Source organism: Triturus cristatus, chromosome 7 (assembly GCF_964204655.1).
Source record: "Triturus cristatus chromosome 7, aTriCri1.1, whole genome shotgun sequence".
NCBI classification, from domain to species: domain Eukaryota; kingdom Metazoa; phylum Chordata; class Amphibia; order Caudata; family Salamandridae; genus Triturus; species Triturus cristatus.
Genome location: NC_140590.1, coordinates 1,487,331,884 through 1,487,346,341, shown reverse-complemented (window position 1 = coordinate 1,487,346,341; position 14,458 = coordinate 1,487,331,884). Strand labels below are relative to the sequence as shown.

The window sequence follows — 14,458 nt, the reverse complement described above, 5'->3', positions numbered from 1 at the left end:
AATAAGAATCGATTTCTAGCCAAATTAACCCTTTTTGCAACATTAATCAATGTTCTAATAATGTATACTTTGCAGTGTGTATGCAGTTATGGGATGAAAGTTAATAGGTCACTATTCTATATTAGGACTTTTAAGTTATAAATTGCAAGTAACAAAAGGATGTCTCTTTTGAAAGCAGTAATAATCTACTGATCTGTTTACATCATATGCACTCTGTAATCTATTTAGTACACGTTGTTTGCAGCAGGCACATTAACCCTCTGCACTAACTTCACCTAAGACAACAAAACCTCAATTTTACAAAACACGGATCTCTCTCCAGGAAGATAATTAATCACACGAGTTTTCTTGACATTTCTGTGAGGCCTGGTAATTGCCGGCGAAAAGAAACGCTGCAGCAGGTGCTTCAAAAGCTTAATAAACTTTCAAACACAGCGCCCCCAGGAAGCCAGCACCCGGTGCGGTGGCACCGGTCGCACCGCCCAAAAGCCGGCCCTGGTGAAAATTGTTACACACTGGATCATAGTTTGTGTCAAATATTCAATTCCGAAATTGATAGAAACTTTGCACTAGCAGGCGAGGGCAGATTTACTAAATCTTTGCAGTCATGGAAAGTGGTTCAAAGCCTCACAAAGTATGTGAAAAGGACTTACTTTCGAGCAAAAAGGGTATTTTTCGTTAGAAAGGTGTCATTTTCCTACCGGATGTAGCTCTTTTTTTGCCACTGTGCATCAAGGGTGTGTTGCATCGATAGTACTTGGGCTTTACAGCACAATCATCCAAGCTTGTGACACAGACTAATCTGCCAAAAATGTTATACCGGGATTGTGTCAAAAATAACGCCACCTGAAGCAGACATAAAGTTGGGCCAATGTTATTATTCCTCCAAACATTTTACACATTAATTGTGTGCTGCACAGTACAACACACTTCCAATGTGTGAAATATTTTTCAAAAGGCCTAGGCTTTTATGCTGCAAAGCAGAGACGTTTTAAGGCATGGGCAGAGTGGGCTCTGACCCAGGGCCCCATTTTCTTAAGTGGGCTCCATGATAGATCTGGCTCTGTTCTCCACACAGTATTGCCCTGATGACCCTAAATGATTCTCATACATAGAGGGCCTTATTTATGATGCCTTGCGACAGTTTCGCACTGCCGTTATGTCACTTTTTGTGACGCATCGGCGGCATAAAACATGCCCCCTATTGCGCTCTATTTACAAAGTGACGCTTCTAAGCAGATGTGTCACTTTGTAAACCCTTGCACTACATTATACCTGCGTCAGGTATAATGTATGCAGAGAAGGCGTTTCCACGCAAGTAAGCCTTGTAGAAGTGATGCAGTGAAATCTATGAGATTTCACTGCGCCACTTCTAGGACGGCAATGCGTCAAAACCGTAAGGGTGACGCAGTGCTATATCCATAGCCCTCCCCTCTGCATTGCTGAGGTTGCGTCACGCTTCCGACACAACTCCAGCAAAGCGTCATTTTTTCACCAACAGATACGTGAGTAAAACTGACGTATCTGTCATTCCTTGCGACATGATGCGCCATACCGTAATCATGACGCATTCATCATGTCACAAGAAGGGAGCAATGAAAAGTGACGCACTGCTGTTTTCACACAGCGATGCTTCACTTTTCATTAATGAGGCCCAGATTGTTTAAATACCACCTTCTTTTAGTTTATTTTAATAGAGGTGATGTGTGAGAGTCTTTTACAGACATTATTTAGAGAAATGTTGTCTTTATGTTTTTCAACACCATGCCACATTGATAAAACAAATTCTTTGAGGTTCGAAACAGGACCTCACAGAAATGATTATTTACAACTATATTAGTGCGCTGCCGCTATATTAGAATATTGAAAACACACATCACCATCCCTGAATATTAGATGGAAATTACATATAGAATTTGGAATAGTGTGCCTGTGAACTGTCAGTGACCTAGCCAAAGACAACGTGAAAAAGCTGAAATTAGATCATAAACTCAAAGCTGTTCCAAACAGGGACCCCCAAAATACGTTTGGCCCAGGGCCCCCAACATCTTTAAGATGTCCCTGCTGCAAAGGAATACTTTTGTACAAATTCTGTGCAAGCCATAAACACACAACATTGTTCCATGGAGCAAAGGTGCGCGCATGGCGACAGGCAGGGGAAGAGAGAAGCAGCTGGATACCTTTAGTAAATACTGATCTACAATGCTTCCTCCCTCTTGCGCAACACAGCCATTTTCATAGTCATGCTTGGTTGCGCTAAAATTTAATAAATCTTCCATGCACTATTTCACTGTGCATATCCCTCCCGGCTGAAAAAAGAGAAACTATGCATTTTGGCCATACAATTAAACTGAAACTGCAGCTTATCCCTTAAACCGACTTGCAGTACTCGAAGTTGACAGGTGTATATTGCAGGGGGAAACTTCAAGGCAGGGTAATGGTACTTCTCCCAGGCAGTTTTACCACTGATATTTACAAGCAACTTGAGCTGAGGGTATTATTATTTTGAGCACATGCTGGAGCTTAGTGGACTAAGATAGTGATCTTTCATACCTCGTGCAAATATGCACCCGGGGACAATAGCTATAGACAAATCAAAAATGTATTTTCTATGGCTAGATAGATAGATAGATAGATAGATAGATAGATAGATAGATAGATAGATAGATAGATAGATAGATAGATAGATAGATAGATAGATAGATAGATAGATAGATAGATAGATAGATAGATAGATAGATAGATAGATAGATAGATAGATAGATAGATAGATAGATAGATAGATAGATAGATAGATGGATAGATGACAGTCCTGCCAACCTCTTTCATGCCAGTGGATCCTCTCCCGACAGCAGAAACCCTTGATGCTGAAATCTGTCTGCCACATGACACTCACTGTAAAGGGTTGAGCAACTGCCACTGGATTGTTGTGGCTGAAACTGCCAAATAATGCCATTTAGCTCTGCTAAAATATGTATTTAAATCCGAGAGACACCTATGTCTTCATGCAGTGAGAGGAGCTCCACTAGGACAGGGGAGGCCAGAGTCTCTGTTGACCTGACAGCAGGCTGGAGAGCCACATGCCAAGTTCCAAATGCCTCTGATCATCTTTTAGTTCACAAAGTTCCTGTCTAGATCATTCAGAATATGGAAACATAAATTACATGATACCCTACAATTAAATGACATCCTCGTGTCATTTAACCATTATTAACCTGTCTCTCACCGTTTGACTCGAAACTTCCATGTTGAACATCCCAGCGCTATGCAGAGCCGCAAAGAGATTGCTGAAATAATCAACGGAAAATCCCATGTTGACCATGGCTGTACTGGAGCCTGCATCTGGTGGCAATACAAGCGTATGGGAAGTCATAGTCAAGTGGTCATAATTCTCCTCTTTCACTTGATAATCCACCTGAAAAATAAAGGTTATTGTTTAAAAGTACAATTGGATGCATCAACAATTTTGTCCAAAACATGTAAATTAAACTCTCAAAAAAATACTTGCACTTAAAATATTTTTCCTCCTCTACACACGTTTGGACAGTCTCACAGACCAGCTGCCTTTTATCATCTGTGAAATTGATACTGATAACTGGAAAATATTATCACATAGACTTACAAATAGTAAAAAACTACTTAAGGTAAAGTGAACAAATATGGAAATAATGTTGATTCTCTTTTCTCTCCAGAAGATGAAAAATTGACAGTCTTCAGTAACTACACTCTTTGGGAAGAATATGTGTGTCTTCTGCAGTTCTTGGACAATAATGTGTCAATGGTTCATGCTTTTTGGTGTGATGATGCAGACACATAGTCAACATCAAACTGCTTTGAAAGCAAAGGTTGCAACATGTAATCGCATGATCACATCCAACTCTAAAATAGTGTTAGCCCTCCATCCATTAACATTCATCGAGTAGGTGCGCGTGAAATTGCAAGTTTGCACACTTTATTTTGAAAAATGTCATGAATGTCAAAGGAAAGGAATTTCCATAAAATAATGCCGCAAGAGACAAATTAAGAAGACTGTATTGAAGACATGTTTTGTGTATGCAATTTTGCTGATATAATAAAAATAGCACCCAGATCTAGCTTCAACATTTGTGATTGTTGTGCCCCTCAAGTGGCCTAATTTTTACTGATTCTGTAAAGTGCTCTTACAACATTCTGAATGATTCCAGTGTGAGATTAAGTAGATTATAAATTGGGGTGGATAGCAGTCCACCACATATAATAATGGCCGTTGCTTGTTAGGTCCAGTAAAGGTTTAAAATCGAACCTTGTGCTCAACCCTTGGTAGTTATGGCACATAGCTGACAGGCTTAACATTCAGAATTGTGTAAAGTATTTAGAAGTACCCAAAACAGTTAAAAAGTAAAAATGCAAATACCATTTCGATTTATGACAATAGAAAACGTTTTAATGAACAAAATAACACCAGAATGACAAAATTCCAAAAAAGGGAACCGTAGATATGAATTTTAACAATTTTAAATAAAAATAGTGATGCAAAGACCAACCGCGGCAACTGATTTCTCTACAACCAGAAAAAAGGTAGTGTTTAAGCCCAGTCACCAGTAGCGGCTCCTAGAGGGAGTACTGCCGGGCGGTGACGCAGGGCGGGGGAAGGGCAGGATGGGGCAGTAAACTCCGGATTATGGTCGAACGGAGGTAAGTATACAAATAAATAAATAAAACTAATTTCATTGCGCGCGCTGCATTTTGAGACACAAGGTTTTAAATATTGAAAAACAACTGTGATTGACAGACCCCTATCTTTTGCATAAAGCAGATGCAGTGGTCAACTTCGAAGGCATTGGTCTCAAATTTTAAAATTCCAATTTGGAAACAACCATGTTTTATTGTTTCTGTACCACTGGCAAATTTGAATTATGAGCATGGGAAACACAGTAAGTTATGGCATGTGTTTTTTGTGTGTTTGTTGATGATCATTATTGGCTAATTTCTGTGGTTTTATGTATTTGAGCAAGGACAATAACACAGTTTGTAGTAGAGCTTTTTCCATTGAATTTCATTGGTTGATTTATTCTGTACTTAATTTCCAAACCTTTCTCCACCCAGGCTTTGTGCCCAGCACACTGTGGCGATGCATCCCCCGGTGCACATGACCGTTGGCAATGCACAGTGGGTGATGAGTTCCCAAATCCCACTGCTCATGGCAAGTGGGGGTCAGCAAGGACTGTCTTGTTGCCAGGCCTGGTGCCCAACCTGAGAGAGCGATTCTCAGTGGGGGTTAAATCCCGGGCTTATTCTTTGGACAGGCGTTACATTCTATCTTCTTGCTTCCAAGCAAAGCCATACACTCATTTTAACTGACATGTACTTGTACTTTGCTTTTTTACACTGCCCAAAACTAGGAAGGATGGCGATAAAAGAAATTCAGTTGTAGTCCAGGCAATCATACTGAGCAAATAAATCAAAAAGTAATTGGCAGGATTCACAAGTCATGACTAGGGAGTTAAAAGAGCAGAAATATACAAAAGTATTAACCACTTAAATTTCACTCAACAACTTCTTTAAGTGTTAATATCACAATAACTATTGACCAGGTTTAAATTTTTAAAAAAACAGACTTTCTGAGTAAAGTTCCCTTTTTTCCCAAATTTGGTGTAAATCTGTTAATCATTTGCTGTATCTATCGAAACATTTCCAGTGAGAGCTAACATTTGAAATTAATTGTTTTTACACCCCTCCCTTAAATTATTTTGCTCTGGAAGGATGTTCACTTGTTATGTTGAAAGAGTTAGCTGAGTAAGTAGATTGCCAAGTTTTGCATAAATCCATCCGTGAGGCCAAAAGTTATAGAAAAATCAAAAAGTGCCTCTTCAATGGAAACGCAGTATCAACCATAACTACACAACAGCTAACACCACTGTAAAATAATGGTGATGGTGTCATTTTGCTCTGACATATGCACCAATATTTAACTGTTCAACTGGGTCCAAAGCTTTACATTTGTTTTGGCCAGTCTTCACATTGGCCTGTACTTGTAAAAGTAGTTTTCCACCACTGCATTCTGTGTAATCCAGAAATGTCAGTGCAAAATTGTCCTAGCACTGGTGCTAAATATACAACCTATCCACAAGATATGACCAGTTCATTGGAAGCCAAAACGTTTTAATTAAACAGAGGGTGAAACTGAAGAGCTTGGAAATACCCGAACCAAGAACCTCTGTGTAAAAAAAACATTAGTTGGCAAAAGCCCTAAAAGTCTTAAGAGTTTTATTCTGCGGGAGCTAATGATTGTCAGGTGTAGGAACAAGGGAACAATGAAAATAAATTAATGGAATTATACATAGATTACTATGGACCCCATTGCTCTCTACCTGATTCATTACTACTTGTCTTGGTCCCACCTATTAGCAGGTCAATACACATCCTCCATTACTGACATACATTTCATAGTATTGGTGAAGTAATTGATTTGAGTTTCTGAGTGAAGGTGCTGGCTTTAATACCAGCAAGTTGCTTCATTCTATTTCCTTATACCCAGGTTGAACTTATAAGTATCTAATGTGTTACTTTATTGAAGAGGGGAGTATTAAAGCAGGTGTGTATGCTTATCTGCCTTAGAAAAACAGTTAAATAAACATTAGATAATGTCCATATCATGCACTATATTTCAAAAGTTTGTTGCGAGTGCACAGCACAACATAGGGTTTTCTAGCCTTACTATGCGGTCATTACTTCGTATTACCATTATTTTAGTTCGCAGATGCCATTACTTAGCATGCATTTACTACGCATGTTCCATTACTTAGCATGCACTAACTGCGCATAATGGAGTTACTGTGCAAATTAAAGTTTTGGGGTACAGGGGTATTTTTAGGGGTCAGGGTGGGTTAGGGTTTTGGGGAGTAGCTGGTATTTTTAGGGTTCAAGGTGCATTTAGGCTTTTGGGGTGATGGTGTATTTTTGGGGTTTAGGGTGGGTTTAGGTTTTGGGGTGCTGGGGTAATTTTAGGGGTCAAGGTTGGTTAGGGTTTTGGGGTGCATGGGGTATTTTGAGGGTTCAGGGTGCGTTTAAGGTTTTGGGGTATTTTTGGGGTTCATGGTGCATTTAGGTTTTGGGGTGCTGAGGTAATTTTAGGTGTCAGGGTGGGTTTGGGTCTTGGGGTGTAGGGGGTAATTTTAGGGTTCAGGGTGCATTTAGGTTTTGAGGCACTGGGATATTTTTAAGGGTCAGGGTGAGACAAGGTTTTGGGGTGTAGGGGGTATTTTTAGGGTTCAGGGTGCCTGCCAGGGGATAGGTTACTATTATGATTAATTGTTTGTTTTAATGTACAAATAACACGCTGTAACGGTATGCGTAATATTTAACTGTGAAGTAAAATCATTTTTAATGCATTTGTATATATTTGCGAAGTAAAAGCATGCACACTAAAATCATGCGGAGTAAAGGTATTTGCGAAGTAAAAACATCGAAGTAAATACCTGCGGAGTAACAGTATGCTAAGTAACATCATATGTTCCATGGTATTGAATTGGAAATATTATCAGGCAAGAAGACATCTTGAGTCCCTTACCAGTATCATGTCTGTATTTTAGAAGAATACTATCCACTGTAGCTTTCTCTCTCAACCTCTAATCAATTTATTATACATTCACACATACATATGGCCAGTAATGCAATGCTATCAATGTCATCAATTTAGGTAAAAACACTTCGAGCTGCCTCCCCCTATATCACACATCGATTCAACTATTCGAGGTGTTAATTCTGTAGAAATTCAAGGTTCCCTCAAGTGAGTCTTCACAAGATGAACATGGCCCTCTACATATGCTGTTTCTAGCATGACACTTCATGTCAAGGACTGCAGCCATACAATTATCATATTCCATTGCCATCGTTTTCATGGACATAGGCAAAATATAAATTACACTGGGGAAATTCATGAAATTCTCAAGTTTGGGTTACGTGAAATATATGATATTGCTCAAAATTTCCCATTTCCATTTCTGCCTACTTTTCGCCTGCATAAGACGTTTACAAGGCATGTGACACACTGAAAAAACACACACTTTGCTCTAAAAAAGTAATTGCATTTAATTTCCCCATATTTTTATAAACTTTTACAAAATTAAACAATTTCACACAACACTACTTTGCAGCCTGCGCGGTCTATCTAAGGGGCTATTACTATAGCATATTCAAACTCATTAGATACAACAAATAAGTACAGTCTGTCTAGTGCTCTTTAGCCCACGGAGTAACAGGACCAAACATATAACCGACTACAAGTTTATTATCAGTCTATTCACACAAATGAACCAAAGATCACATTATAAAGCAATATTCTATGTGAAGTTAAAAAGAGTCACACTCAAAGGCTATCTAAGAATTTCAGGTAGAAGAGATCAGAACTATAGAAAGTAATTGCTCAGGTTTGATAACTTAATGGCATTATATGACACCCAATGACCTCCATCTGTGAAAGTTGAGAATACTTACATTCATACTCATGTCCATGTACTGTTCAGTTACAACAGGCGGGCTTGGCATTGTGTACTGAAGACCAACTTGCTCATCTGTATGGACTGAAACTGTAAGACAAAAAGTGTCCTACAATCAAGAAAAAGTTAGCTAAAGTACCATTCTGGTTGCAGGGTGATGACCCTTCTGAACCATTCTAAACATAAAAGGCTGATTAAGGGTGGGGTGCTCATTGGTATGCTTCATGGACATTAAAAGGAGCTTGCACCCCACATTGTCCATGGAAGTTAAGAAAAAAGGAAGACAACAAAATCAATATTGTGTCTCTTTGGCCAATACTGCCATTGTTCCTTGATTTCAGACAACCATACAACCAAGGAAAGTATGAAGAGGTTGTATGTCTATGTCGTTAGGTCAATAGTTTTGACCTGCAAATATATTACATCCACTACATTGTCTACCAATTCACTGGTATGTTAACCGTATGTTTAATATTTGTAATTTTACTTTATCTATACTTACTATGACATGTAGTGTTTAGGTCGATGTAGCAATTATTAGCGATGTATGTAATTTGTGTCATGCTATATAACACATGCAGTCGAGTGAGCCTTGAGCTATGAAGGCAATGCTGCCATAGACAGATGGCAGACGGTATAAAACGTGATAATGGCAGCAGCAAAGCTAAAGCCCAAATTATTGCCAACAATGCCTGGAGGAGAAGAGGTAGGTGAGGCGATGTAATGTTAAGATGAGATATGGATGCAATGCCGACATTGATGGAACTGCTAATGGCAATGCCAGTTTGAACATCGAAAATGGAAACAGTAAAGGGTGTGGGTTTAAAACATGGAGAAAATACACATAATTTTGGAGAGAGCATGGATATAATCACATGTGTTGTTGAGAACGAGGAAATGGATGGAGGACATGGAGTCAATAAAGGTATGAGCAGAGATCATGAAATCTTGAATTAATTAGCAAGGAAAAAGGGCCTTGTGATGTAAGAGTTGAGATTAACATGGCAATCTAAGGTCAAGAAATAAATTAAGTAAGAAGAAAGTAAACAGAGGTAATGAGATACCGATTATAAAAGCGGTGGCAACAAATGTATGGACTGAGAAAATGGGGCAATTATGATTGGACCAAAGAAAATTCAGTCATAGATACTATAAACATAACGACACAGTGTAAGTTTATGTTTAAAAAAAGAAATTGAGCGAATAGTGACAAAGATGGAATGACAATATAATGAAGACAGTAATGAAAGGAGTGAAGAACATGATTACACTACAGTCATGGGTCTATTTAATAATAACATGAATAGTGAAGGCAAATGTACTGAAAGTCTTAAAGGCTTGGGCACCGATAATGGATACCATGGTGTTGAGAGTAGATATCATGTTTGAAATAGGAATGTGAGCAGCGGGGGTGAATACATGAGAGCACCAGGGAGAAGCAGGGACTATATACAAGAAGTGGGCAGGTGTGTATCAATGGAGTTCAGTATGAAACAGAAAAAAGAAAACAGTGACTGGAAAGGTTAAAGAAAGTCTTCCTTGATACATCTATGAAGGACAATCTAAGACAACGATCACTATTCTCTGGGTGTGAGATGGAATTAGTAGCTGTATCGAAAGCCATTTATTGAGTCTACTCACCACCAAAGCTTTCAAGGCGTACATTTAGCTTAAGGAATGTGCTGGACACTATCAGGCACATCTGTATCAGAAAAAGAAAAAACATCATTGTGCTGAAATAGTCCTAGCCTTAGTAGGTTGCTAAATAAAGAAATACACAAACACATAATTATTGTCAGACTTGCTCTCAATCACAACTAAGAGGCTGAGTACCATTTGGCTTGGAAGGCTCTGACCAACGGTCGGAGTCTTCCAAGCCTCATCGTAAAGGGCCGGTCGGATTTCTTTCCGACCGCCTCATTTTGATGGAGGTGGTCGGAGAGGAATCTGACCAGTCAATCCGGCTGAGCCCGTCTGCCAGTCGGAAGGTGGCAAGAAATCTCAAGGAAGGGCCTTTCTGTCCTTGAGAGTACAATGAAGGTTTCCGACATGGTTTCCATTCTGGTTTGTCTGGCATGGAAACCGTGTCAGAAAGTGTCTTTGGAGGACCAGCAGGGCCCCATTGGGTGCACAGCCTCCAGTTAGAGACTGAGGAGGCACCAATGGTGCCCCTATGTTGATCCCTGCACCTTTTGGCAGGCACCTTGAGGTTCAGGGATGAACCGCACCTCACATTTTACTATGGGAGCATGCCTTACGGCTGCTTTATGGCCGGAATGCATTCTCGTATACTAAAATATAGGAATGCGACAGAACACTGTTCGGTCACATGCTAATAAGGCGGTCGGGACCGCCGACCGGGTGTCGGTCGGTCCCATGACCGATGCGGTGTCGGCAGGAAATGATTCCACCCAACATCGTAATGAGGGCCTTAGGCAGTGTTTGTTTATAGTCATCTGCTGTACATAGATTACTGATAGGTGCAGTGAATCCTGGCAAGCAACTCTCTTTATTTTCCCTAAGACAGCACACACAAAAATAAACACCCACCTTTTCAGCAAGAAACGCATGAATGTGGTTCCGGATCAGCCTCAAAACATCAGGAATCAACCTGACCAGAGAAAAAAGAGACAGCGTCATATTTGTGTAATTTTAACATTATGGTCTCATTTTACTTATGCAATAATAAAAATCAGCATTCCATTGCCTCAAACATTTGTTGAATAATCTGTAGTATTGCAGTAAGGTTCTAATTTGTACATGACATGCAGCAATATCTCTGTGCCAGTGTTTCACACCTGGGCATTACAATTGTTGGGCAACAATAGCCAAAAAGAGGTACTGAAGCATGCAAAGTTCCATTTCTAAGAAGCAATTCAGTGCCCCACTCAGAATTCTGCAGTATTCTTGCATGCCAGAATTAATGCTACTCGCAGAATTAGTTATTCCAGTAGCCAGAATTCAAATGCTTTATTCTCACCTCTCTTAAAATGAAAGTCTCAGTAAGACAATCAAGTATTTTTATTGATAGCCATCCAAGGTTTCAAAGTGGTACAAATTATACACCACATATTTCATTGAAAAGGAGTTAAAGTCAGCTCCAAAAATTCAAGTGTCATATTTAAAATGTTGAAATATGTTACGTTGTCTTGGTGCATGGAATGTGCAAAATAAAATTAGACATGGGTTACAGACTGACAAGTCACAAGAGTAGCATAAACAAGAATCTGGTAATTCTACAGCAATGTCCAGAGGTTGTTAACAATCTGCATGATACGCCCTGTGTAAAACCCTAATCCGAATTCAGTTTCAGTAGGCATGAATAATAAACAGGATTTATTGGGTACATTTTTCCAAATTATTATCTTTGGATTGGCCACTCACCACACTGTAATATTTTTAGAGGCAGGTTTACTATTTTTCACATAGCGCACTGCAGCAGCGGCAAATGCTGTGCTGAGCTCAGTGCTTTATTTGAGCCTGTGCTTTCCAGTACTCAGCACTGGCACCTAATCCTCAGCACCAGCGCCTATAGCACCAGTTAAGGACACATTCAGATGGAAGGCATGTGATTTTCCGCAGCATCACAGGATGTTGAGCCACGCTGACACTCGAACCCGGTACCCCAGCTCTGAAATTAGTAGCTCCAGCTATTAGGCAAAGTCCTCTCCAGAATAATAAGTGCCGACTCTAGTCAGGAGGCAGTTTGCACCAGCACATTTCTCCTGTAAGCGCTGCCTCCTGAGGAGAGCCCTGGCCCCATTTATTTTACAAATTCCCCGTGGCTGTGCTACGTGAAAAGGAGAGAGGAGGAGAGCGCTCTCATTACTAAAATAAGGCAATCTCCTCCCCTCTCACTAGCACCGACACTAAAATCAGCTGTTGTGCGCCACGAAGGCACCTTTGTACCACAGAGCATGGGTGTCTCCGTGAGTCTAGCATAGATGTTGTACTGGAAGGAAACCTGCCAGTGCAAAATACTATTCACAGTCTCACTTTAATCATGTTACCACTTTGTATGTGTGCTGTAAAGTGCAGCACACATGCAAAGTCAGAAAAAGAAGGAGAAATGAAAGCATTTCTCCTTCCTTGCGCCTACTTGAAAAGTGCGCAGTTCTCTCACACTAAACCCAATCTAGTTTATTTAGTAAATTGGGTTTATCGGAAGAAACCTTGGGTGGTTGCATGGGAATGCCCAAGCACCACCCTTGGTATGCCCCCATGGGCCGCAAAGTAATGCAAAGCTTTGCATTACTTTTCCGTTATTTCCAGCGCTAAACAAGTTTAATGCTGGAAAGTAAAATGGGAAAATAAGATTGTGCGCTGTTTTGCGTAACTTTCGTGATGCAAACACAGCGCAAAATCTTAGTAAATCTCCCCCTGAGTTTCTTTGGCATGACCTTGCATCACCTGCATCCTTTCAAGGTCAGACTACTTAGAGAAAATCTTTGTCTTGATGAAGGAGTATATTAACCCTGGAAATACAAGACGTTTCCATATGGTACAGAATCAAGAATTGTGGTATCATGGATGGCTATTGACTTGAATAAGCAGGGCTTCATATTGTATGGTGGAACATTGCCTTTGTCATTTAGTGATTATTAAATGCAAAGCATGATTGACCAGCCAGAAACATATCAGACTGAGAATTCGCGAGATTAGTCATACACTGCCCTTTCCTTCCTTCTCTCGAGAAACACTAGCCATACGAAGAATGAAGTGATTTGGTAACATATTCGTTGTAATCTTTTTTGGACACTGCCTGCATTCTGAAGCACCCACAGTCAGGGTGTTGGCCTCTCATATAGAAAATACTTTTTAGAAGCCTTGGCAACACGTTCATCCGTTGGTTTTTACTCAACTGATGCTAATACATTTATGAGCAACATCGGGCAAACTTGATAGCTTTATTCTCCTACACCATGGCCAGTAAGTGGCTAATATGTCAGAACAAGCATTCACATGGTCTATATCCTACCCATGAAAAAGAGCAATGCAAGCCAAAGGAAGCACCCATTTTGGCCCCTCCGATTTCTTTTAATATTGGAGCTGTTCCAAGAACCATTCTCTGAAGCAAAAGTAAATGTGTCCAAACATCTGCAAGTAAATATGCTGGGATGTTCAGGTGTGGGAGTGGGGAGAATATAGCTGTTTACAACGAATGCATTGTTTACACTTTCCTTTACAACGTGGTCGTTACAGCGACCACATTGTTACCACGTGAACGATTACATCGCACGTCATTTCAACGATTTGCTGTAGGGAGCTCGCTGGACTTAGGAATTGTATCATTTACTATTAATACTCTAGTTTATGCAACAGCAGGAAAGGTGTTGGATTTTAAATCCAACACCAGTGCGCCCCCTACAGCAAGTCATAGAAACAACTTGCGATGTAATGGGACGTGTGGTCACAACGCAGTCATTGTAACTGACCGTGTTGTAATGGTACGGCGTTGTGGAGACAGCGTGGTAAACACTGTTTCCCAGTGGAGATTCACATACAGGCAGAAAATGCCTAGAAATGTCAGGATTTGCGAGAAGATTGATCAGGCCAGTACACACAATTGATGAAATATTGAACTCAGTTAAGACATGGATAAAATCAAGCTTGCTCTTGTACACACTAGATTAGTGTAAGGCCTAAATTGAAAAACATAGTTACACCCCAAAGTACATATCGTTTTTTTACAAAGCACTGCATAAAATGCTTTCCAAATGCTTACCTGACTTGGGGCCTCATTACAATGTCAGTCAATTAGCCTCCCACCGCTGGCCGGAGGATTTTCAACCGGCATGGTAGGTTTAAAGTCTGACCGCCGTATTAGGATGTTTAATGTGGCTGGAGAATCCGATGCGTTTCCGCCGTCAGGGTTTTGATTTTGGTTTCTGACAGCTATTTCATGTTGGCCTTTCCGATATGGACAGACTGTCAGAAAGTGACATTGGGGGCCCTTAGCTGGGCCCTTGTCCCTCTGCGAC

The 14,458-nt window shown here is 40.2% G+C and overlaps 1 protein-coding gene across 1 annotated transcript in view; it reads right to left on the bottom strand.

The window, feature by feature from the left end:
* The window catches only part of BPIFB2 (BPI fold containing family B member 2), a 60,307-nt gene that overhangs the window by 31,035 nt on the left and 14,814 nt on the right, over nt 1–14,458 (bottom strand). The window contains exons 6-9 of the mRNA XM_085619258.1: nt 11,028–11,088; nt 10,119–10,179; nt 8,476–8,567; nt 3,227–3,415 (exon numbers count right to left, since the gene is read on the bottom strand). Coding sequence (XP_085475384.1) covers nt 3,227–3,415; nt 8,476–8,567; nt 10,119–10,179; nt 11,028–11,088 — 403 coding nt within the window. The remainder of the gene's footprint in view (nt 1–3,226; nt 3,416–8,475; nt 8,568–10,118; nt 10,180–11,027; nt 11,089–14,458) is intronic.